Source organism: Pelobates fuscus, chromosome 5 (assembly GCF_036172605.1).
Source record: "Pelobates fuscus isolate aPelFus1 chromosome 5, aPelFus1.pri, whole genome shotgun sequence".
Classification (NCBI taxonomy): Eukaryota; Metazoa; Chordata; class Amphibia; order Anura; family Pelobatidae; genus Pelobates; species Pelobates fuscus.
This window is the reverse complement of record NC_086321.1, coordinates 3,765,012-3,792,877: the sequence shown is the minus strand read 5'-3', so window position 1 is coordinate 3,792,877 and position 27,866 is coordinate 3,765,012. Positions and strand designations below refer to the sequence as shown.

At 34.4% G+C, this 27,866-nt stretch overlaps 1 protein-coding gene across 1 annotated transcript; it reads right to left on the bottom strand.

Moving 5' to 3' along the window:
* Positions 1–1,207: 1,207 nt before the first annotated feature.
* LOC134610518 (serine/threonine-protein kinase N2-like) lies at positions 1,208–11,081 on the bottom strand. The gene is made up of 15 exons (XM_063453485.1): positions 11,036–11,081; positions 9,926–10,035; positions 9,077–9,220; positions 8,100–8,175; positions 7,607–7,627; positions 6,923–7,538; positions 6,694–6,769; positions 6,511–6,602; positions 6,186–6,368; positions 5,862–5,924; positions 5,529–5,605; positions 3,643–3,785; positions 2,854–2,961; positions 2,306–2,386; positions 1,208–1,460 (listed from the first exon to the last, which is right to left on the bottom strand). The coding sequence occupies exons 1-15, from the start codon at positions 11,079–11,081 to the stop codon at positions 1,263–1,265; spliced, it is 2,034 nt and encodes a 677-aa protein (XP_063309555.1). The 3' UTR covers positions 1,208–1,262.
* Positions 11,082–27,866: the final 16,785 nt, after the last annotated feature.

The window sequence follows — 27,866 nt, the reverse complement described above, 5'->3', positions numbered from 1 at the left end:
GGGGCAGTGTTTGTGGGGCAGTGTGTGTAGTGTGTGTATGGGGGCAGTGTTTGTGGGGCAGTGTGTATGGGAGCAGTGTTTGTGGAGCAATGTGTGTATTATGTGTATGGGGCAGTGTTTTGGGGCTGTATGTGTAGTGTGTGTGTATGGGTGTGCAGTGTGTGTATGGGGGCAGTGTTTGTGGGGCAGTGTGTATATGGGGGGCAGTGTATAGGGGCAGTGTTTATGGGGTAGTGTGTATATGGGGGCAGTGTTTGCGGGGCAGTGTGTGTGTATGGGGGCAGTGTTTGCGGGGCAGTTTGTGTAGTGTGTGTATGGGGGCAGTGTTTGTGGGTCAGTGTGTGTAGTGTGTGTATGAGGGGGCAGTGTTTGTGGGGCAGTGTGGGGCAGTGTGTGTGTATGGGGGCAGTGTTTGTGGGGCAGTGTTTGTGGGGCAGTGTGTGTATGGGGCAGTGTTTGTGGGGCAGTGTGTATGGGGCAGTGTTTGTGGGGCAGTGTGTGTATTGTGTGTATGGGGGTAGTGTTTTTGGGGCAGTATGTGTAGTGTGTGTGTGTGTATGTGGGGCAGTGTGTGTGTATGGGGGGCAGTGTTTGTGGGGCAGTCTGTGTATGGGTTGGCAATGTGTGTGTGTAGTGTGTGTATTGGGGCAGTGTTTGTGGGGCAGTGTATGGGGGCAGTGTTTGTGGGACAGTGCATGTATGGGGTGTGTGTATGTGGGCAGTGTTTATGGGGGCAGTGTTTGTGGGGCAATGTGTGTACGGGGGCAGTATTTGTGGGGCAGTGTGTGTAGTGTGTGTATGGGGGGCAGTGTTTGTGGGGCAGTGTGTATGGGGGCAGTGTTTGTGGGGAGTGTGTATGGGGGCAGTGTGTGTAGTGTGTGTATGGGGGGCAGTGTTTGTGGGGCAGTGTGTATGGGGGCAGTGTTTGTGGGGAGTGTGTATGGGGGCAGTGTTTGTGGGACAGTGTGTGTAGTGTGTGTATGGGGCAGTGTTTGTGGGGCAGTGTGTGTAGTGTGTGTATGGGGGCAGTGTTTGTGGGGCAGTGTGTGTATGGGGGCAGTGTTTGTGGGGCAGTATGTGCAGTGTATGTATGGGGGGCAGTGTGTGTATGGGGGCAGTGTTTGTGGGGTAGTGTGTGTATGGGGGGCAGTGTTTGTGGGGCAGTGTGTGTAGTGTGTGTATGGGGGGCAGTGTTTGTATGGGGGGAAGGAGGGTAGAGAGGCTGGATCCACCACTGTCCACACTGGTGTCTGTCTCTACATTCACATCCATTCGGCCACCCAGTCAAAGTCTTGGAATGGATCTTGTTCTTCCTTTGACAGTAACTCATCTGGTGGCGTTAGACAGGGGTCCTGTGATGTAAAATCAATGTCGAAATTGCTGACGTCCTCCGGTCCGGCAATGCATGGTACAATTGGGGGTCTTACATTCTTGTGCAGTAACGCAATCCAGTCGATTTCCTGTGAAAAATAAGGTTTGAAGGTAAATGAGGAAGACAAGTAGTCCATAGGGACAAGTAAAACAGGCCCCAAAAAACTACAAAAAATTCAAATCTATTGTGGTGAGCACTAATGGTGTGTGTTAGAAAAAACAACACATTTTATCTGTCATCTATTGACGTGGTAGGAACTGTTGGAGTGTGTTTGAAATAACATGTTTTACTTGTCATTATTAAATCTGCAGTTTCCAATCCCCCCACCCCGTATCCCCTTATTATTGGCTGGAGATGCTGATCAACTAATTATGTCAATATCTTGGCATATATGTTTTGTAAATGTCCATTTTCTGGGTATAAACCCTAAGACAGCACCTCACCATCTTTAAACTTCAGCCACGGCTTCCAACTCCAATATTTGATAAATATTCTTAAACTACTATTAAATCACGAATTTGTAAAAATGTCATTCCCTAAAGACTAGTGAATCGAGCGTTAAATATGGGAATTCTATTTGCATCAGATATTTGTTATTTAACTCTGGCTTATTACTTGTCCTGCTCAGGGAACGGCTGATATGTTATATATCGCAAAGGATTAAAGTGGAAATTGTCACATTCGAAGTGTTTATTGACATACAGGGTGCTGCAAACAAGTGGGTGGTGGTTGGATGATTCTAGCTGGGTATAATTTCATTATGATTCCCTAAATCATGCACATAAACCCAGGAACTCATGGGATACTGAGTATTTATGTAAAAGTCCCAACAATAAAACCCAATGTCTGTTTGACTGTTAGAATGTATCACTTTAAGCTAAATCAGACAAGAAATGGACATCCATGGCTGGACTTTATACAACATGGACTTACTTCAAAGAAAGGATGTTTCTTCACATCACGGGCTCCATTCCTTCTGGCTCCAAGACGGGCTTTGGGATTTTTATTCAAAAACTGTATAAGAAAATAAAAATAAATGGAAATCGGTGAACCGATAAACATGAGAATTCCAGGATTTTTCTTGCAGGTTCTGTAAAATCCACCTTCATCAGCTCGGGCTGTGTACGTTAATACAGAGCTCAATAAACGGTGGACACTATGTCACCATGTCATCGTGTTCTGGTTCCCCGGTCGATGGCATGAGTCATGCTCACCGCTTGCTATTTATTTCAATTACCAAATATACGTTTAACTTATACTGCTAAAAAACAGAGCTCCATGCAGGTACTTTAGTCCTGGAGCTCTGAAAAACTATAAAGTCACCATAGCTTGTCTCCTACCAGACTTAACAACTGAGAAAATGGCTCTCAGACTTCCTTCATCCCAGGGCAGCTTGTCATCAATAGTGACTGGAAATTTCTGACCTCAGCTTGCTAGTTATGTCACGAATAGAAAGCACTAAGAATGCATTCTCAACTTACACTTGTTAATATTGATAGCGCTTCATCGGACAAGTACTCCGGATAGTCGGGCTCAGAATAGACTATATTATACAATATCTGTCGATGATCATCACCAGAGAAGGGATTCTAATAGAAAAATACAGTTAGAAAAAGTGAATTTTCATACCTAGAGCTCAGTCAACAAGAGTTGGTTCTTGTAACAAATTATGTATTATTGTGCTAGACATTGTAATATATATAAATCACAACCACTCAATAATAAAAACTGCAATGAGACAACAACTTATGCAAACTTATTAAACAATAAAACACTATATGTAAAAAGAAATGAAAGCACAATATGGTGCAGAGTGTAACCAAAGGTGACAATAGGGTTTATAGAACTCACACTCTTGAGAGCCCATAATATGCTCTGTATAAATGTCCCACAACACAGATAGGGCAGACAATATAAAAACGTCGTCCCAACTGTGACAAAGAGAGCGACCGCCCTGCAGGGTTGGCATGGGCGCTACAGTGGGAAATGTCTCTAATGTAAATGGTTGCCAAACAAGACCCAATAAATATAATATAAAGAAATTGAGGATAAAATAAGTTTAGATAAAGTGGAGAGGGAGGTATTGGGTTATGATATATACATAAGCACTACAATGAGCTGTTGTGGTTATGGTGCTTAGGTTTGCCAAGTAAGCCTCACACCAGTCTATAGTTTGAAATATTATCATGATCATCAACGGACTGTATGACATCAAAGGATTTCGGTTTCCAAAAGAGGAATGCCAATTGGTAGAAATAAGTTATTTTTACCTGAAGAACCAGCATTATATAAATAATTACGCCGAGACTCCACCAATCAATAGATCTTGTGTATTGCTCTCCCAGAAGCACTTCCGGTGCCAAGCATTCCACTGTCCCACAACACGTGTTGGTTCGATCTTTGTATCCCATCCCTCAGAAAAAGAGAAAAGATACATGTACATCGGTTACAAATTATCTCATACAGTTAGTTTAGGCTAGGAATTATCTCATACAGTTGGTTAAGGCTAGGAATTATCTCATACAGTAGGTTAAGGCTAGCAATTATATCATACGTTGGTTAAGGCTAGGAATTATCTCATGCAGTTGGCTAAGGCTCGGAATTATTTCCTACAGTTGGCTAAGGCTAGAAATGATCTCATACAGTTAGTTTAGGTTAGGAATTATCTCATACAGTTGGTTAAGGCTAGGAATTACCTCATACAGTTGGTTAAGGCTAGGAATTATCTCATACAGTTAGTTTAGGCTAGGGATTATTTCATACAGTTGATTAAGGCTAGGAATTATCTCATACAGTAGGTTAAGGCTAGGAATTATCTCATGCAGTTGGCTAAGGCTAGGAATTATTTCCGACAGTTGGCTAAGGCTAGAAATGATCTCATGCAGTTGGTTAAGGCTAGGAATTACCTCATACAGTTGGTTAAGGCTAGGAATTATTTCCTACAGTTGGCTAAGGCTAGAAATGATCTCATACAGTTAGTTTAGGCTAGGAATTACCTCATACAGTTGGTTAAGGCTAGGAATTACCTCATACAGTTGGTTAAGGCTAGGAATTATCTCATACAGTTAGTTTAGGCTAGGGATTATTTCATACAGTTGATTAAGGCTAGGAATTATCTCATACAGTAGGTTAAGGCTAGGAATTATCTCATGCAGATGGCTAAGGCTAGAAATGATCTCATACAGTTAGTTTAGGCTAGGAATTACCTCATACAGTTGGTTAAGGCTAGGAATTACCTCATACAGTTGGTTAAGGCTAGGAATTATCTCATACAGTTAGTTTAGGCTAGGGATTATTTCATACAGTTGATTAAGGCTAGGAATTATCTCATACAGTAGGTTAAGGCTAGGAATTATCTCATGCAGTTGGCTAAGGCTAGGAATTATTTCCTACAGTTGGCTAAGGCTAGAAATGATCTCATACAGTTGGTTAAGGCTAGGAATTACCTCATACAGTTGGTTAAGGCTAGGAATTATCTCATGCAGTTGGCTAAGGCTAGAAATGATCTCATACAGTTGGTTAAGGCTAGGAATTATCTCATACAGTTAGTTTAGGCTAGGAATTACCTCATACAGTTGGTTAAGGCTAGGAATTATCTCATGCAGTTGGCTAAGGCTAGAAATGATCTCATACAGTTAGTTTAGGCTAGAAATGATCTCATACAGTTAGTTTAGGCTAGGAATTACCTCATACAGTTGGTTAAGGCTAGAAATTACCTCATACAGTTGGTTAAGGCTATAAATCTAAGAGGCTCCTTAGGAGATAACCCGGTGGTACAAAGAAATACTGAGGCTGAAAATGTTTAAATAACAATACTTTGACTAGTTTTTCTATAATTTTTTTCTAGGTGGTGTTAGAATGCTGCTGCAAGGAGGTGCATTGAATCTGCTAATTTTCTACATATTTTTACATTTCAACAAATCTGTATCATCTTCCAGCATCTAATCTGACTTCCAGCGTTGCTTGGACTTCCAACTGGATCTGAATTCGTACAATGGCGCCTCGTTTCTAATTATATTAATATTTTACTTGATTTATTTGTGTTTCATTCATACGTTTAATTCGGTCTGCAGTTGGATGTTATTTGTCTGTAGGTAAAGCTAAATTATGTAACTTTAGGACAAATGCCTTTAGTTAAAAATAAAACTATTTTTACCGTGCTTGCTAAGACCGAAGTCTGCAATTTTGGCGTATCCGTCCTTGTCTATCACGATGTTACCCATTTTCAGATCTCTGGATTAAAATGTAGAAAATAGTTTTATTCATTATTCAATATCACTAGAGGCACTTGGATTACAATGTTTTCATCTTTAGACTTTTTTAAGATTAGATTTATGGACTTAACTAATATAAGACACAATAGTTAATATAATAATATAACTAATCAATCAAAACACTGACAATATTATAATCATAGTAAAAAACACAGATAACATTTCTGGGGACAATATAACTGTATGTCCATCTTTAGTTTTCCCTGTACACTTACCTGTGAGCAATATTATTTTTATGTAAAAATTCCAAGCCGAGCACACAACATGCCGCATAAAACCTGCAGAAAAGACAATACGTTTGTTTTATTTCAGGAAAGGAAATTACGTTTTTGTACCATTGAACAATTTGATTCCATCATCCTCTGTCACTCTATGCTCAGACATAGTTCCTGCATTGTATCTGAGGTTCTAATAGTCAGCTTCTATCATAATCGGTCTAGGCTTCATCCAATTTCGAGTCCACCTTAACTCTCCAGCTGACAAAATTTGGTTTGGAGTTCTAGATATGTGATCATGATCCCCAAAATATATACACTTACACAGCTGTTCGTTCGTCAAATAACTCTATGTTGTTGTTAATATTGTTCAGTAGGTCACCACCAGCGGCATACTCCATCACAAAGCAGACATGGTCTTCAGTCTGGAAACTTGCGAGCAGATTAACCAGGAAAGGGTGTTGTGTGCTGCTTATGGTCTGAAAGGTGTTCTTCTCATATATAAGCCTTAGAAATAGAAAGAAATAGCCAATTTAATCACTTTCTTGAAAGGAACACTTCAATCAGAAACAAAAACTAGCAAACAGGACTACTATCCTAAAATAGATATTAAACCAACTAGAGTTTTAATTACTCTTCATTTACTGACCTATGAATCTGGTCATGAGCAACTAAGCGTTTTTTCTTCAGGGCTTTTAGGGCGACTGTGGTCTTTGTAGGCTTGTACTCTGCAAGCAGAACCTGAAATTTAAAATTTGGAATTGTTGTTAGATAGCATTTGTTTAGATATATTTTATATCTAACTAGAATTGGCATTCACCCCAAAACCCACCTTTCCATATTTTCCTCTGCCCAACACAGAGAGACAATCAAAATCCTGAAGGCTCAGCCAAGCTCCTTGATGAATTCTGAAAATAAAAGAACATATTTAAAAATATGTATATTTAAAATCACTCATACAGTCTTTTGCCTTGGGAAAAAACAAATGCCAAAAACAAAATGCTCCTATAACACACAGTACAAGCTAACGGCATTGATATTGATGAGAAAGATGTGAATACCCAGCTGATGATGTTCGCTCTAGGTTTTTGACATCCGCTTCTGGCAAAGGAACAGGGTCAATAGCTAAATCCTCTGGAGCTGGTTCAATGGTCTCTTCTGTGACAGTAGTGATCTCAATTTGTGCATCCTCTGCTGGCGATGGTTGGGTGGTTTCCTCTGTGTCGGTAACGACAGTTGGTGGTGATGGCTCCACGCTCTCATTATCTGCTACTAGCAATGAAAGAGTGGCAGATATTATATCCTCCTCTAACGCGGATTGGATGGTCTCTTCCGTATCAATATGGACAGCTAGTGGCGTTGGCTCCACGCTCTCATTATCTGCTACTAACAATGAGAGACTGTCAGATATTATATCCTCCTCTAACGCGGATTGGATGGTCTCTTCCGTATCAATATGGACAGCTAGTGGCGTTGGCTCCACACTTTCAATGTCCGCTACTAGCAATGAAAGATTCTCAGATATTTTATCCTCCTCTAACGCGGATTGGATGGTCTCTTCCGTATCATTATCGACAGCCGGCAGCGATGTATCCAAGCACTCAATGTGCAATTCTGACAATGGAAAAATGTCATTAGCTGCTTCCTCTTCTGGAGCTGGTTGGATGGTCACTTCTATAAAAGTAACAGAGAACATAAAATGAGTATTGTGTATGATACACAGAGATCAATATTGGATTGATTACCTTCATCGTAATCTGAAAACTCTAAAGTAAAAGCAGAAAAAGAAACGAGGAATACAATCTCCAAGCCTAGAGTTTTGTTTGAACGTATTCATTGTGAGTTTCTATATAATAATATCTACTAATGGCAATGTCTTTAGTGTTTAATGGAACTGGCATCCAGTGAAAATAATGAGCTTCAGGTAGGGATAAGTAATGTAATCTGTGTATACTGCATATGGTATAAGATGTACATCCTGCGCTATGGTTGGTATAGTGGATGAACATGTATCAGTCTATCTACCTGTAAGAAAATGAAATGTGAAATCCCACACTGGTTACTGAGCGCATTCACACTGCTTGACAAGTTTTCTATCACACAGGGGGGCTAGTACTGGGGTACAAGGGTTCACCTCTTGTCAGTAACCAAATAATAATATAATCTCCCTGATAGATGCCTTTAAAGGCCCCTGGGCAGTTTGCTATTTAATGCGACACATGTTAAACATACACTTACTTTGTTTTTTCGAGAAGAATTTTCTAATTGTCTGAAGTTGTGGCCTTTTCTGGATAAAAGGACTGGAATATGTCACCTATTCCAAAATAAACAAAGCGTTAAAGGAAAACTATAGTGCCAGGAAAACAAAGTTGTTAAAAACCCCTTCTGTCACCTAGTAGTTTTAAGCGCTGATGTCTTCCCCCATAGGAAAGCATTGTACAAAGCTTCCTATGGGGTTTTGGGTGATGCATAGCGTGAGGACGTCCAGTGTCAATTAGGAGCCCCCAAAGTTGCCTAACAACCCAGAAGTCCCTCTAGTGGCTGTCTGGCAGACAGCCTAGAGGGAGGGTTAAGCCTCCAAGACAATCATTGCAGTTTGTCAGAAACTGCAATAATTACCATTGCAAGCGTTAAGGGACCTGGGACATTGCACCCAGAGCACTTCAATGAGCTGAATAGAGTCCCTTTAACTGCAGGAAGTAAATGATAATATCCTCATTGTGCCAAACCAACATATAAACAGACTCAGAAATGGAAAATAAACAGCTTCAAATCTGCTCTTCTACAGCTATTCACAATGAGCAAAACTCGTCATTTAGATAAACAGTAAATCAGTTGATACCGTGTCCTTTATCTCATAAAGAGAACCTTTCTAAAGACACTACAAGCGGTCATGTAGGTAATAGGACGTATATATAGAAGGGATTCTTTACTAAGCGCTGAATATTGTGAATTGTGAAAAGCTGTGCCTATAACTGCCTTAGGGAATCCTTCCAAATCACCGATTCTGCCTAGATTTTACACTTCTGCACAATTTGTTATTTAGCCTTTATAGCGCTCTTATGTTTAGACACTTAGAGAAAAAAATAAAGATTTTTCACGAGCTTTCATTTGTGAGGTTGTGTAAATGAATCCTCTTTTTGTTTTCTGTATTAATAAATTAAAATAGATTAAAATAAACTATGAATTGATGATGTCCAGAGATTGGTTCTCACCTCGATGAAAAGGGTGCCCTGTGGCTCCAGCTGTAGGCACAGTTCCTGTTTTCGGTTCACCAGGAATTTTTCCAACTTCAGAGTCTGTGTGGCACACAGTGATCTCCGATCGTGCCAATATAGAGATAGTTCCAGCTCCCAAGACTATGTACACATTAAGTGAGCAATAGTTATTTAAACAAAAAAGGAAAGAAATGTTTTCTTCTACAAACCCTTTTATATAGTATATTTAATAAAGTATATTTTTGTGTTTTTTGAGACTCAGTCCGCACCTATACATTTTTCATCCACATGACAAGCTCATGTATTGGGGAAAATAGGCAATTAAACAACGCTGTTAGGTAATGTTTGACAAAATCCCTTTAACCAAAAGTCCAGATGGCAGACGTTTTCTAACAAATAACTAAAATATGTAATATATCACTGATTTTATAAAAAAATCCTATAAGAATTTCTAGAGAGAGATAAATAAATCCAGTGTTTAATAACTTCAAAGGGTACTGGCTCAAGACACATTAATGTCCTAAAAGGTTTAGAAAGCAGAGATCTACTTAGACTGGTTAGAAACCTCAACAGGATTTGCAGATTAATAAATTGTTAGAAATTCTACCTGGGGCCACCAATGGGTGTTAATTCATACTAATGTAATATTCATACTGATATAAAATAAAAATAATACAGGCATCTACATAGCTTAAACCTATCGCCAAGACAAAGCTTTTTTATTTATTTTTTAATTATTTTTGCTATTTTTTTCTTTACTTTCCTATGTGTAACATAATTAATGTAATATTTATGGAAAATGTCGGTTTCTAGGGTGAAAATATTTGAGTTTAATGACATTCGTACCTTATTTAACTCCAGTTTAAACGTCTCATTCCAGGATGGATTAGACACAGTTTTCCAACTGGTGGAACCCACTGGAATCTGGTCAATCTTCAGCTGAGCACGGACCTTGTCTATAAGGAAATTTCAGGAACTCAACTTAAAAGGCTAAGAGTTTTTTTTATCATAAAGAACATTTCTTATTGAGAATGTAATCAACGGACGGCCATGGTGAAAACACAGATGGCAGTATAAACTTTCATCTATTATCTTTAACCAAAACTCTAGGAGTTTGTTTTCATTATATTCCTGTATTCTTTAAGGAACAATAAAAATTAGATCTATTTATGTCAGCCAGGAAATGCGGTCTGAATACAAGGAGAGAGATATATGTGAAATAACACAGAACTAATTCCCTAAAAACATGTTAAAAATTATGTTCTTGTTGTCTGTCTTTTTTGTTTGGCAAATAATGTAAAGAATGGAGTTTGTACGATGAGTGAGTCCCAGTTTAGATGTGGGTAGAGTAGTTCGGTATTGACCTTCTACGACTTTGGAACATGATATAGATAGATATTGTAGTTTCGGTCTTCCTTCGGGTAGTGATGTTTATTGTGGATACATATTGTCCCCAGATTTGGAAGAATTGTTTCACCAAGGGGAGTTTAATAAATAGTTTGTGTAACCAATCTAACAGTAACAGGTTAGTGAGTTTATAATAAATAAGGCCATTGTAGGGCATAGGGGCTGTTTACCAACTTAAAATGTTAAGAATCTCTTAGTATAGAACAATATGCTCGGTATTACGCAAATTCAGGGACAAGGTAAATTAAAGATGATTTGTGGATAGGTATATAAGAGTGAACCCCTGGAAAGTCCCTTATCTGAGAGCACACCTAAAAGCAATGATAGAGTTCACCCGGCTTACGGTAATTATCTCATCAGCCCCGACATACAGATAGCTTGAGAAATAATATTCTTACAATTTTAGATACCATTTCATGATGTGCAATAAAAGGAACTAGTTTGATGGTAATTGTATGTGTGTCATTGTAATAACTGCTGGTTCCCTAAGAAGAGAATAGGCCAGTCCCTACCAATGAAAAGAGAAGGAAACATAGGCAGTTATATTACCGGACCTTATAGGGCTTAACGCTAGAGAGAAAAATGGAAATATCATGTCTGAATAACCAGCCAAAGGGCTGAACCTATGAATAGAGAAACTGGGTCAGAATTCCAGAAATCGGGGGACACAAACAAAGCTGAGGTCACTCTAGATAAGTCATTAAAGGTCAAAGAGCCACATATGGGCGCTGCACTAGTTGACACAGGGGTTTAAATAGACCAAACTATTGTAGTAATCAATCTGTGTCAATCATGCTTTGTCTGAAGATTATCATGTACTTATTACCCACAAACAGGCAATGGTTCTGGTCCCAGAAAAATTATAGCGTCAATAAAAAATGCTTCCATGTAGTATCTAGCGTCTGTGCAACTTATGAAATGGCAGGAACAATACATGTTGTATACATGGTGACACTTGTACTGGTAGGTATTAAATAGAGAAAGATAGGAAATGTATCAATCAAGTTAAAATCTTGTTTATCTCAAGTGAATATCTTATTACTGAGTATAATATAGATAATGAATATATCTGGGCCATGGGTAGTTATATAATATAGATAATGAATATATCGGGGCCATGAGTAGTTATATAATATAGATAATGAGTATATCGGGGCCATGAGTAGTTATATAATATAGATAATGAGTATATCGGGGCCATGAGTAGTTATATAATATAGATAATGAATATATCGGGGCCATGGGTAGTTATATAATATAGATAATGAATATATCGGGGCCATGGGTAGTTATATAATATATAATGAATATATCGCGGCCATGAGTATTTATATAATATAGATAAGGAATATATCGGGGCCATGAGTAGTTATATAATATAGATAATGAATATATTGGGGCCATGGGTAGTTATATAATATAGATAATGAATATATCGGGGCCATGAGTATTTATATAATATAGATAATGAATATATCGGGGCCATGGGTAGTTATATAATGTAGATAATGAATATATCGGGGCCATGAGTATTTATATAATATAGATAATGAATATATCGGGGCCATGGGTAGTTATATAATATAGATAATGAATATGTCGGGGCCATGAGTAGTTATATAATATAGATAATGAATATATCGGGGCCATGGGTAGTTATATAATATAGATAATGAATATATCTGGGCCATGGGTAGTTATATAATATAGATAATGAATATATCGGGGCCATGGGTAGTTATATAATATAGATAATGAATATATCGGGGCCATGGGTAGTTATATAATATATAATGAATATATCGGGGCCATGAGTAGTTATATAATATAGATAATGAATATATCTGGGCCATGGGTAGTTATATAATATAGATAAGGAATATATCGGGGCCATGGGTAGTTATATAATATAGATAATGAATATATCGGGGCCATGAGTAGTTATATAATATAGATAATGAATATATCAGGGCCATGGGTAGTTATATAATATAGATAATGAATATATCGGGGCCATGGCGAGTTATATAATATATAATGAATATATCGGGGCCATGGGTAGTTATATAGTATAGATAATGAATATATCGGGCCATAAGTAGTTATATAATATAGATAATGAATATATCGGGGCCATGAGTAGTTATATAATATAGATAATGAATATATCGGGGCCATGGGTAGTTATATAATATAGATAATGAATATATCGGGGCCATGGGTAGTTATATAATGTAGATAATGAATATATCGGGGCCATGAGTAGTTATATAATATAGATAATGAATATATCGGGGCCATGAGTAGTTATATAATATAGATAATGAATATATCGGGGCCATGAGTAGTTATATAATATAGATAATGAATATATCGGGGCCATGAATAGTTATATAATATAGATAATGAATATATCGGGGCCATGAATAGTTATATAATGTAGATAATGAATATATCGGGGCCATGGGTAGTTATATAATATAGATAATGAATATATCGGGGCCATGGGTAGTTATATAATATAGATAATGAATATATCGGGGCCATGGGTAGTTATATAATATAGATAATGAATATATCGGGGCCATGGGTAGTTATATAATATAGATAATGAATATATCGGGGCCATGGGTAGTTATATAATGTAGATAATGAATATATCTGGGCCATGGGTAGTTATATAATATAGATAATGAATATATCGGGGCCATAACTAGTTATATAATATAGATAATGAATATATCAGGGTCATGAGTTGTTATATAATGTAGATAATGAATATATCGGGGCCATGGGTAGTTATATAATATAGATAATGAATATATCGGGGCCATGAGTAGTTATATAATATAGATAATGAATATATCGGGGCCATGGGTAGTTATATAATATAGATAATGAATATATCGGGGCCATGGGTAGTTATATAATATAGATAATGAATATATTGGGGCCATGGGTAGTTATATAATGTAGATAATGAATATATCGGGGCCATGAGTAGTTATATAATATAGATAATGAATATATCGGGGCCATGGGTAGTTATATAATATAGATAATGAATATATTGGGGCCATGGGTAGTTATATAATGTAGATAATGAATATATCGGGCCATAAGTAGTTATATAATATAGATAATGAATATATCGGGGCCATGAGTAGTTATATAATATAGATAATGAATATATCGGGGCCATGGGTAGTTATATAATATAGATAATGAATATATCGGGGCCATGGGTAGTTATATAATGTAGATAATGAATATATCTGGGCCATGGGTAGTTATATAATATAGATAATGAATATATCGGGGCCATAAGTAGTTATATAATATAGATAATGAATATATCAGGGTCATGAGTAGTTATATAATGTAGATAATTAATATATCGGGGCCATGAGTAGTTATATAATATAGATAAGGAATATATCGGGGCCATGAGTAGTTATATAATATAGATAATGAATATATCGGGGCCATAAGTAGTTATATAATATAGATAATGAATATATCGGGGCCATGAGTAGTTATATAATATAGATAAGGAATATATCGGGGCCATGAGTAGTTATATAATATAGATAATGAATATATCGGGGCCATAAGTAGTTATATAATATAGATAATGAATATATCAGGGCCATGAGTAGTTATATAATGTAGATAATGAATATATCGGGGCCATGGCTAGTTATATAATGTAGATAATGAATATATCGGGGCCATGAGTAGTTATATAATATAGATAATGAATATATCGGGGCCATGAGTAGTTATATAATATAGATAATGAATATATCAGGGCCATGGGTAGTTATATAATATAGATCATTAATATATCTGGGCCATGGGTAGTTATATAATATAGATCATTAATATATCGGGGCCATGAGTAGTTATATAATATAGATAATGAATATATCGGTGCCATGGGTAGTTATATAATGTAGATAATGAATATATCGGTGCCATGGCTAGTTATATAATGTAGATAATGAATATATCGGGGCCATGGCTAGTTATATAATGTAGATAATGAATATATCGGGGCCATGGCTAGTTATATAATGTAGATAATGAATATATCGGGGCCATGGCTAGTTATATAATGTAGATAATGAATATATCGGGGCCATGGCTAGTTATATAATGTAGATAATGAATATATCGGGGCCATGGCTAGTTATATAATGTAGATAATGAATTTATCGGGGCCATGAGTAGTTATATAATATAGATAATGAATATATCGGGGCCATGGGTAGTTATATAATATAGATAATGAATATATCGGGGCCATGGCTAGTTATATAATGTAGATAATGAATATATCGGGGCCATGAGTAGTTATATAATATAGATAATGAATATATCTGGGCCATGGGTAGTTATATAATATAGATAATGAATATATCAGTGCCATGAGTAGTTATATAATATAGATCATTAATATATCTGGGTCATGAGTAGTTATATAATATAGATCATTAATATATCTGGGCCATGAGTAGTTATATAATATAGATAATGAATATATCGGGCCATGGGTAGTTATATAATATAGATAATGAATATATCGGGTCCATGAGTAGTTATATAATATAGATAATGAATATTTCGGGTCCATGAGTAGTTATATAATATAGATAATGAATATATCGGGGCCATGGCTAGTTATATAATATAGATAATGAATATATCAGGGCCATGGGTAGTTATATAATATAGATAATGAATATATCTGGGCCATGAGTAGTTATATAATATAGATAATGAATATATCGGGGCCATGGGTAGTTATATAATGTAGATAATGAATTTATCGGGGCCATGCGTAGTTATATAATGTAGATAATGAATATATCGGGGCCATGAGTAGTTATATAATATAGATAATGAATATTTCGGGGCCATGAGTAGTTATATAATATAGATAATGAATATATTGGGGCCATGAGTAGTTATATAATAGAGATAATGAATATATCAGGGCCATGGGTAGTTATATAATATAGATAATGAATATATCGGGCCATGGGTAGTTATATAATATAGATAATGAATATATCGGGGCCATGAGTAGTTATATAATATAGATAATAAATAAATCGGGGCCATGAGTATTTATATAATATAGATAATGAATATATCGGGGCCATGAATAGTTATATAATATAGATAATGAATATATCGGGGCCATGAATAGTTATATAATGTAGATAATGAATTTATCGGGGCCATGCGTAGTTATATAATATAGATAATGAATATATCTGGGCCATGGCTAGTTATATAATGTAGATAATGAATTTATCGGGGCCATGAGTAGTTATATAATATAGATAATGAATATTTCGGGGCCATGAGTAGTTATATAATATAGATAATGAATATATTGGGGCCATGAGTAGTTATATAATAGAGATAATGAATATATCAGGGCCATGGGTAGTTATATAATATAGATAATGAATATATCGGGGCCATGAGTAGTTATATAATATAGATAATAAATATATCGGGGCCATGAGTATTTATATAATATAGATAATGAATATATCGGGGCCATGGGTAGTTATATAATGTAGATAATGAATATATCGGGGCCATGAGTAGTTATATAATATAGATAATGAATATATCGGGGCCATGAGTAGTTATATAATATAGATAATAAATATATCGGGCCATGAGTATTTATATAATATAGATAATGAATATATCGGGGCCATGAGTAGTTATATAATGTAGATAATGAATATATCGGGGCCATGAGTAGTTATATAATATAGATAATGAATATATCGGGGCCATGGCTAGTTATATAATGTAGATAATGAATATATCAGGGACATGAGTAGTTATATAATAGAGATAATGAATATATCAGGGCCATGGGTAGTTATATAATATAGATAATGAATATATCGGGGCCATGAGTAGTTATATAATATAGATAATGAATATTTCGGGTCCATGAGTAGTTATATAATATAGATAATGAATATATCGGGGCCATGGCTAGTTATATAATATAGATAATGAATATATCGGGGCCATGAGTAGTTATATAATATAGATAATGAATATATCGGGGCCATGAGTAGTTATATAATATAGATAATGAATATATCGGGGCCATGGCTAGTTATATAATATAGATAATGAATATATCGGGGCCATGGGTAGTTATATAATATAGATAATGAATATATCGGGGCCATGGGTAGTTATAATATAGATAATGAATATATCGGGGCCATGAGTAGTTATATAATGTAGATAATGAATATATCGGGGCCATGAGTAGTTATATAATATAGATAATGAATATATCGGGGCCATGAGTAGTTATATAATATAGATAATGAATATATCGGGGCCATGAGTAGTTATATAATATAGATAATGAATATATCGGGGCCATGAATAGTTATATAATATAGATAATGAATATATCGGGGCCATGAATAGTTATATAATGTAGATAATGAATATATCGGGGCCATGGGTAGTTATATAATATAGATAATGAATATATCGGGGCCATGGGTAGTTATATAATATAGATAATGAATATATCGGGGCCATGGGTAGTTATAATATAGATAATGAATATATCGGGGCCATGGGTAGTTATATAATATAGATAATGAATATATCGGGGCCATGGGTAGTTATAATATAGATAATGAATATATCGGGGCCATGGGTAGTTATATAATATAGATAATGAATATATCGGGGCCATGGGTCATTATATAATGTAGATAATGAATATATCAGGGCCATGAGTAGTTATATAATATAGATAATGAATATATCGGGGCCATGGGTAGTTATAATATAGATAATGAATATATCGGGGCCATGGGTAGTTATATAATATAGATAATGAATATATCGGGGCCATGGGTCATTATATAATGTAGATAATGAATATATCTGGGCCATGGGTAGTTATATAATATAGATAATGAATATATCGGGGCCATGAGTAGTTATATAATATAGATAATGAATATATCAGGGTCATGAGTAGTTATATAATGTAGATAATGAATATATCAGGGCCATGGCTAGTTATATAATATAGATAATGAATATATCGGGGCCATGAGTAGTTATATAATATAGATAATGAATATATCGGGGCCATGGCTAGTTATATAATATAGATAATGAATATATCAGGGCCATGGGTAGTTATATAATATAGATAATGAATATATCGGGGCCATGAGAAGATATATAATATAGATAATGAATATATCGGGGCCATGAGTAGTTATATAATATAGATAATGAATATATCGGGGCCATGGGTAGTTATATAATATAGATAATGAATATATTGGGGCCATGAGTAGTTATATAATAGAGATAATGAATATATCAGGGCCATGAGTAGTTATATAATATAGATAATGAATATATTGGGGCCATGAGTAGTTATATAATATAGATAATGAATATATCGGGGCCATGGGTAGTTATATAATATAGATAATGAATATATCGGGGCCATGGGTAGTTATATAATATAGATAATGAATATATCGGGGCCATGGGTAGTTATATAATATAGATAATGAATATATCAGGGCCATGAGTAGTTATATAATATAGATAATGAATATATCGGGGCCATGGGTAGTTATATAATATAGATAATGAATATATCAGGGCCATGAGTAGTTATATAATATAGATAATGAATATATTGGGGCCATGAGTAGTTATATAATATAGATAATGAATATATCGGGGCCATGGGTAGTTATATAATATAGATAATGAATATATTGGGGCCATGAGTAGTTATATAATATAGATAATGAATATATTGGGGCCATGAGTAGTTATATAATATAGATAATGAATATATTGGGGCCATGAGTATTTATATAATATAGATAATGAATATATTGGGGCCATGGGTAGTTATATAATATAGATAATGAATATATCGGTGCCATGGGTAGTTATATAATGTAGATAATGAATATATCAGGGCCATGAGTAGTTATATAATATAGATAATGAATATATTGGGGCCATGGGTAGTTATATAATATAGATAATGAATATATTGGGGCCATGAGTAGTTAAATAATATAGATAATGAATATATCGGTGCCATGGGTAGTTATATAATATAGATAATGAATATATCGAGGCCATGAGTAGTTATATAATATAGATAATGAATATATCGGGGCCATGGGTAGTTATATAATATAGATAATGAATATATCGGGGACATGCGTAGTTATATAATATAGATAATGAATATATCAGGGCCATGAGTAGTTATATAATATAGATAATGAATATATTGGGGCCATGGGTAGTTATATAATATAGATAATGAATATATCGGGGCCATGAGTAGTTATATAATGTAGATAATGAATATATCGGGGCCATGGGTAGTTATATAATATAGATAATGAATATATCGGGGCCATGGCTAGTTATATAATATAGATAATGAATATATTGGGGCCATGGGTAGTTATATAATGTAGATAATGAATATATCGGGGCCATGAGTAGTTATATAATATAGATAATGAATATATCGGGGCCATGAGTAGTTATATAATATAGATAATGAATATATCAGGGCCATGGGTAGTTATATAATATAGATAATGAATATATCAGGGCCATGAGTAGTTATATAATATAGATAATGAATATATTGGGGCCATGGGTAGTTATATAATATAGATAATGAATATATCGGGGCCATGGCTAGTTATATAATATAGATAATGAATATATCAGGGCCATGGGTAGTTATATAATATAGATAATGAATATATCGGGGCCATGGGTAGTTATATAATATAGATAATGAATATATCGGGGCCATGAGTAGTTATATAATATAGATAATGAATATATTGGGGCCATGAGTAGTTATATAATATAGATAATGAATATATCGGGGCCATGGGTAGTTATATAATATAGATAAGGAATATATCGGGGCCATGGGTAGTTATATAATATAGATAATGAATATATCGGGGCCATGAGTAGTTATATAATATAGATAATGAATATATCGGGGCCATGGGTAGTTATATAATATAGATAATGAATATATCAGGGCCATGAGTAGTTATATAATATAGATAATGAATATATTGGGGCCATGAGTAGTTATATAATATAGATAATGAATATATCGGGGCCATGGGTAGTTATATAATATAGATAATGAATATATTGGGGCCATGAGTAGTTAAATAATGTAGATAATGAATATATCGGTGCCATGGGTAGTTATATAATGTAGATAATGAATATATCAGGGCCATGAGTAGTTATATAATATAGATAATGAATATATCAGGGCCATGAGTAGTTATATAATGTAGATAATGAATATATCGGGGCCATGAGTAGTTATATAATATAGATAATGAATATATTGGGGCCATGGGTAGTTATATAATATAGATAATGAATATATCGGGGCCATGGCTAGTTATATAATATAGATAATGAATATATCAGGGCCATGGGTAGTTATATAATATAGATAATGAATATATCGGGGCCATGAGTAGTTATATAATATAGATAATGAATATATCGGGGCCATGGGTAGTTATATAATATAGATAATGAATATATCGGGGCCATGGGTAGTTATATAATATAGATAATGAATATATCAGGGCCATGAGTAGTTATATAATATAGATAATGAATATATTGGGGCCATGAGTAGTTATATAATATAGATAATGAATATATCGGGGCCATGGGTAGTTATATAATATAGATAATGAATATATCGGGGCCATGAGTAGTTATATAATATAGATAATGAATATATCGGGGCCATGGCTAGTTATATAATATAGATAATGAATATATCGGGGCCATGGGTAGTTATATAATATAGATAATGAATATATCGGGGCCATGGCTAGTTATATAATATAGATAATGAATATATCGGGGCCATGGGTAGTTATATAATATAGATAATGAATATATTGGGGCCATGAGTAGTTATATAATATAGATAATGAATATATCGGGGCCATGGGTAGTTATATAATATAGATAATGAATATATCGGGGCCATGAATAGTTATATAATATAGATAATGAATATATCGGGGCCATGGCTAGTTATATAATATAGATAATGAATATATCGGGGCCATGGGTAGTTATATAATATAGATAATGAATATATTGGGGCCATGGGTAGTTATATAATATAGATAATGAATATATCGGGGCCATGAGTAGTTATATAATATAGATAATGAATATATCGGGGCCATGAGTAGTTATATAATATAGATAATGAATATTTCGGGTCCATGAGTAGTTATATAATATAGATAATGAATATATCGGGGCCATGGGTAGTTATATAATATAGATAATGAATATATCGGGGCCATGGGTAGTTATATAATATAGATAATGAATATTTCGGGGCCATGAGTAGTTATATAATATAGATAATGAATATATTGGGGCCATGGGTAGTTATATAATATAGATAATGAATATATCGGGGCCATGAGTAGTTATATAATATAGATAATGAATATATCGGGGCCATAAGTAGTTATATAATATAGATAATGAATATATCAGGGTCATGAGTAGTTATATAATATAGATAATGAATATATCTGGGCCATGAGTAGTTATATAATATAGATAATGAATATATCAGGGCCATGAGTAGTTATATAATATAGATAATGAATATATTGGGGCCATGGGTAGTTATATAATATAGATAATGAATATATCGGGGCCATGGCTAGTTATATAATATAGATAATGAATATATCAGGGCCATGGGTAGTTATATAATATAGATAATGAATATATCGGGGCCATGGGTAGTTATATAATATAGATAATGAATATATCGGGGCCATGGGTAGTTATATAATGTAGATAATGAATATATCGGGGCCATGGGTAGTTATATAATATAGATAATGAATATATCTGGGCCATGGGTAGTTATATAATATAGATAATGAATATATCGGGGCCATGAGTAGTTATATAATATAGATAATGAATATATCGGGGCCATGAGTAGTTATATAATATAGATAATGAATATATCGGGGCCATAAGTAGTTATATAATATAGATAATGAATATATCGGTGCCATGGGTAGTTATATAATATAGATAATGAATATATCGGGGCCATGAGTAGTTATATAATATAGATAATGAATATATCTGGGCCATGGGTAGTTATATAATATAGATAATGAATATATCTGGGCCATGGGTAGTTATATAATATAGATAATGAATATATCGGGGCCATGAGTAGTTATATAATATAGATAATGAATATATCGGGGCCATGAGTAGTTATATAATGTAGATAATGAATATATCGGGGCCATGGGTAGTTATATAATATAGATAATGAATATATCAGGGCCATGAGTAGTTATATAATATAGATAATGAATATATCGGGGCCATGGGTAGTTATAAAATATAGATAATGAATATATCGGGGACATGCGTAGTTATATAATATAGATAATGAATATATCTGGGCCATGAGTAGTTATATAATGTAGATAATGAATATATCGGGGCCATGCGTAGTTATATAATATAGATAATGAATATATCAGGGCCATGGGTAGTTATATAATATAGATAATGAATATATCGGGGCCATGGGTAGTTATATAATATAGATAAGGAATATATCGGGGCCATTGGTAGTTATATAATATAGATAATGAATATATCGGAGCCATGAGTATTTATATAATATAGATAATGAATATATCGGGGCCATGAGTAGTTATATAATATAGATAAGGAATATATCGGGGCCATTGGTAGTTATATAATATAGATAATGAATATATCGGGACCATGAGTAGTTATATAATATAGATAATGAATATATATTGGGGCCATGAGTAGTTATATAATGTAGATAATGGATATATCGGGGCCATGAGTAGTTATATAATATAGATAAGGAATATATCGGGGCCATGGGTAGTTATATAATATAGATAATGAATATATCAGGACCATGAGTAGTTATATAATATAGATAATGAATATATCGGGACCATGAGTAGTTATATAATATAGATAATGAATATATCGGAGCCATGAGTATTTATATAATATAGATAATGAATATATCGGGCCATGGGTAGTTATATAATATAGATAAGGAATATATCGGGGCCATGGGTAGTTATATAATATAGATAATGAATATATCGGTGCCATGGGTAGTTATATAATATAGATAATGAATATATTGGGGCCATGAGTAGTTATATAATATAGATAATGAATATATCGGGGCCATGGGTAGTTATATAATATAGATAATGAATACCGTATATACTCGAGTATAAGCCGACCCGAATATAAGCCGAGGCCCCTAATTTTACCCCAAAAAACTGGGAAAACTTATTGACTCGAGTATAAGACTAGGGTGGGAAATGCAGCAGCTACTGGTAAATTTCTAAATAAAATTAGATCCTAAAAAAATTATATTAATTGAATATTTATTTCCAGTGTGTGTATATAATGAATGCAGTGTGTGTGTATGAATGCAGTGTGTGTGTATGAGTGCAGCGTGTGTGTATGAGTGCAGCGTGTGTATGAATGCAGTGTGTGTGTATGAGTGCAGTGTGTGTGTATGAGTGCAGTGTGTGTGTATGAATGCAGTGTGTGTGTATATGAGTGCAGCGTGTGTATGAGTGCAGCGTGTGTATAAGTGCAGCGTGTGTATGAGTGCAGTGTGTGTGTATGAGTGCAGTGTGTGTGTATGAATGCAGTGTGTGTGTATGAATGCAGTGTGTGTGTATGAGTGCAGTGTGTGTGTATGAGTGCAGTGTGTGTGTATGAGTGCAGTGTGTGTATGAATGCTGTGTGTGTGTATATGAGTGCAGTGTGTGTATATGAGTGCAGTGTGTGTATGAATGCAGTGTGTGTATGAGTGCAGTGTGTATGAGTGCAGTGTTTATGAATGCAGTGTGTGTGTGTGTGTGTGTATGAGTGCAGTGTGTATGAATGCAGTGTGTGTGTGTATGATTGCAGTGTGTGTATGAGTGCAGTGTGTGTGTATGTATGAGTGCAGTGTGTATGAGTGCAGTGTGTGTGTGTATGTGTGTGTTGCAGAGCCTTGGGGGGGGCAATTTTATTATTTTTTTACATTATTTTAATATTTTTTTTTCATTATTTTTTTATTTACTTATTATTTTTTTTAATTATTTTCATATTTTTTTATTTTATTATTATTTTATTATTAGTTTATTTTTGTTTCGTCCCCCCTCCCTGCTTGCTAGCTGGCCAGGGAGGGGGGCTCCTTCCCTGGTGGTCCAGTGGGGTTGGTAGTTCAGTGGGGGGGGGCTGTGGGGGCTGCAGAGATGTTACTTACCTCTCCTGCAGCTCCTGTCAGCTCTCTCCTCCTCCGCGCCGTCCGGTCAGCTCCCTCTGTCAGCTCACACTGTAAGTCTCGCGAGAGCCGCGGCTCTCGCGAGATTTACACTGGGAGCTGACCGAGGTGCTGAACGGACGGCGCAGAGGAGGAGAGAGCTGACAGGAGCTGCAGGAGAGGTAAGTAACATCTCTGCAGCCCCCACAGCCCCGTATTATGGCAATGCAAATTGCCATAATACAGACTATTGACTCGAGTATAAGCCGAGTTGGGGTTTTTCAGCAAAAAAAATGTGCTGAAAAACTCGGTTTATACTCGAGTATATACGGTATATCTGGGCCATGGCTAGTTATATAATATAGATAATGAATATATCGGGGCCATGGGTAGTTATATAATGTAGATAATGAATATATCGGGACCATGAGTAGTTATATAATATAGATAATGAATATATCGGGGCCATGAGTAGTTATATAATATAGATAATGAATATATCGGGGCCATGAGTAGTTATATAATATAGATAATGAATATATCTGGGCCATGGGTAGTTATATAATGTAGATAATGAATATATCGGGGCCATGAGTAGTTATATAATATAGATAATGAATATATCAGGGCCATGGGTAGTTATATAATATAGATAATGAATATATCGGGGCCATGAGTAGTTATATCATATAGATAATGAATATATCTGGGCCATGGGTAGTTATATAATGTAGATAATGAATATATCGGGGCCATGAGTAGTTATATAATATAGATAATGAATATATCGGGGCCATGGGTAGTTATATAATGTAGATAATGAATATATCGGGGCCATGAGTAGTTATATAATATAGATAATGAATATATCGGGGCCATGAGTAGTTATATAATATAGATAATGAATATATCTGGGCCATGGGTAGTTATATAATGTAGATAATGAATATATCGGGGCCATGAGTAGTTATATAATATAGATAATGAATATATCGGGGCCATGGGTAGTTATATAATGTAGATAATGAATATATCGGGACCATGAGTAGTTATATAATGTAGATAATGAATATATCGGGGCCATGGCTAGTTATATAATATAGATAATAAATATATTGGGACCATGGGTAGTTATATAATATAGATAATGAATATATCTGGGCCATGAGTAGTTATATAATATAGATAATGAATATATCGGGGCCATGGGTAGTTATATAATATAGATAATGAATATATCGGGGCCATGAGTAGTTATATAATATAGATAATGAATATATCGGGGCCATGAGTAGTTATATAATATAGATAATGAATATATCGGGGCCATGAGTAGTTATATAATATAGATAATGAATATATCGGGGCCATGGGTAGTTATATAATATAGATAATGAATATATAGGGGCCATGAGTAGTTATATAATATAGATAATGAATATATCGGGGCCATGGGTAGTTATATAATATAGATAATGAATATATCTGGGCCATGGGTAGTTATATAATATAGATAATGAATATATCGGGGCCATGGGTAGTTATATAATATAGATAATGAATATATCTGGGCCATGGGTAGTTATATAATATAGATAATTAATATATCTGGGCCATGGGTAGTTATATAATATAGATAATGAATATATCTGGGCCATGGGTAGTTATATAATATAGATAATTAATATATCTGGGCCATGAGTAGTTATATAATATAGATAATGAATATATCGGTGCCATGGGTAGTTATATAATATAGATAATGAATATATCTGGGCCATGGGTAGTTATATAATATAGATAATTAATATATCTGGGCCATGAGTAGTTATATAATATAGATAATGAATATATCGGGGCCATGGGTAGTTATATAATAGAGATAATGAATATATCGGTGCCATGAGTAGTTATATAATATAGATAATGAATATATCGGGGCCATGGGTAGTTATATAATATAGATAATGAATATATCTGGGCCATGGCTAGTTATATAATATAGATAATGAATATATCGGGACCATGAGTAGTTATATAATATAGATAATGAATATATCGGGGCCATGGGTAGTTATATAATGTAGATAATGAATATATCGGGGCCATGGCTAGTTATATAATATAGATAATGAATATATCGGGGCCATGGGTAGTTATATAATATAGATAATGAATATATCTGGGCCATGGGTAGTTATATAATATAGATAATGAATATATCGGGGCCATGAGTAGTTATATAATATAGATAATGAATATATCGGGGCCATGGGTAGTTATATAATATAGATAATGAATATATCGGGGCCATGGGTAGTTATATAATGTAGATAATGAATATATCGGGCCATGGGTAGTTATATAATATAGATAATGAATATATCTGGGCCATGGGTAGTTATATAATATAGATAATGAATATATCGGGGCCATGGGTAGTTATATAATATAGATAATGAATATATCTGGGCCATGGGTAGTTATATAATATAGATAATGAATATATCGGGGCCATGGGTAGTTATATAATGTAGATAATGAATATATCGGGCCATGAGTAGTTATATAATAAAGATAATGAATATATCGAGGCCATGGGTAGTTATATAATATAGATAATGAATATATCGAGGCCATGGCTAGTTATATAATATAGATAATGAATATATCGAGGCCATGGGTAGTTATATAATATAGATAATGAATATATCGGGGCCATGGGTAGTTATATAATATAGATCATTAATATATCTGGGCCATGAGTAGTTATATAATATAGATAATGAATATATCTGGGCCATGGGTAGTTATATAATATAGATAATGAATATATCGGGGCCATGGGTAGTTATATAATATAGATAATGAATATATCTGGGCCATGGGTAGTTATATAATATAGATAATGAATATATCGGGGCCATGGGTAGTTATATAATATAGATAATGAATATATCGGGGCCATGGGTAGTTATATAATGTAGATAATGAATATATCGGGCCATGGGTAGTTATATAATATAGATAATGAATATATCTGGGCCATGGGTAGTTATATAATATAGATAATGAATATATCGGGGCCATGGGTAGTTATATAATATAGATAATGAATATATCTGGGCCATGGGTAGTTATATAATATAGATAATGAATATATCGGGGCCATGGGTAGTTATATAATGTAGATAATGAATATATCGGGCCATGAGTAGTTATATAATAAAGATAATGAATATATCGAGGCCATGGGTAGTTATATAATATAGATAATGAATATATCGAGGCCATGGCTAGTTATATAATATAGATAATGAATATATCGAGGCCATGGGTAGTTATATAATATAGATAATGAATATATCGGGGCCATGGGTAGTTATATAATATAGATCATTAATATATCTGGGCCATGAGTAGTTATATAATATAGATAATGAATATATCTGGGCCATGGGTAGTTATATAATATAGATAATGAATATATCGGGGCCATGGGTAGTTATATAATATAGATAATGAATATATCTGGGCCATGGGTAGTTATATAATATAGATAATGAATATATCGAGGCCATGGGTAGTTATATAATATAGATAATGAATATATCGGGGCCATGGGTAGTTATATAATATAGATCATTAATATATCTGGGCCATGAGTAGTTATATAATATAGATAATGAATATATCGGTGCCATGGGTAGTTATATAATATAGATAATGAATATATCGGGGCCATGGCTAGTTATATAATGTAGATAATGAATATATCGGTGCCATGAGTAGTTATATAATATAGATAATGAATATATCGGGGCCATGGGTAGTTATATAATGTAGATAATGAATATATCGGGGCCATGAATAGTTATATAATATAGATAATGAATATATCGGGGCCATGGGTAGTTATATAATATAGAT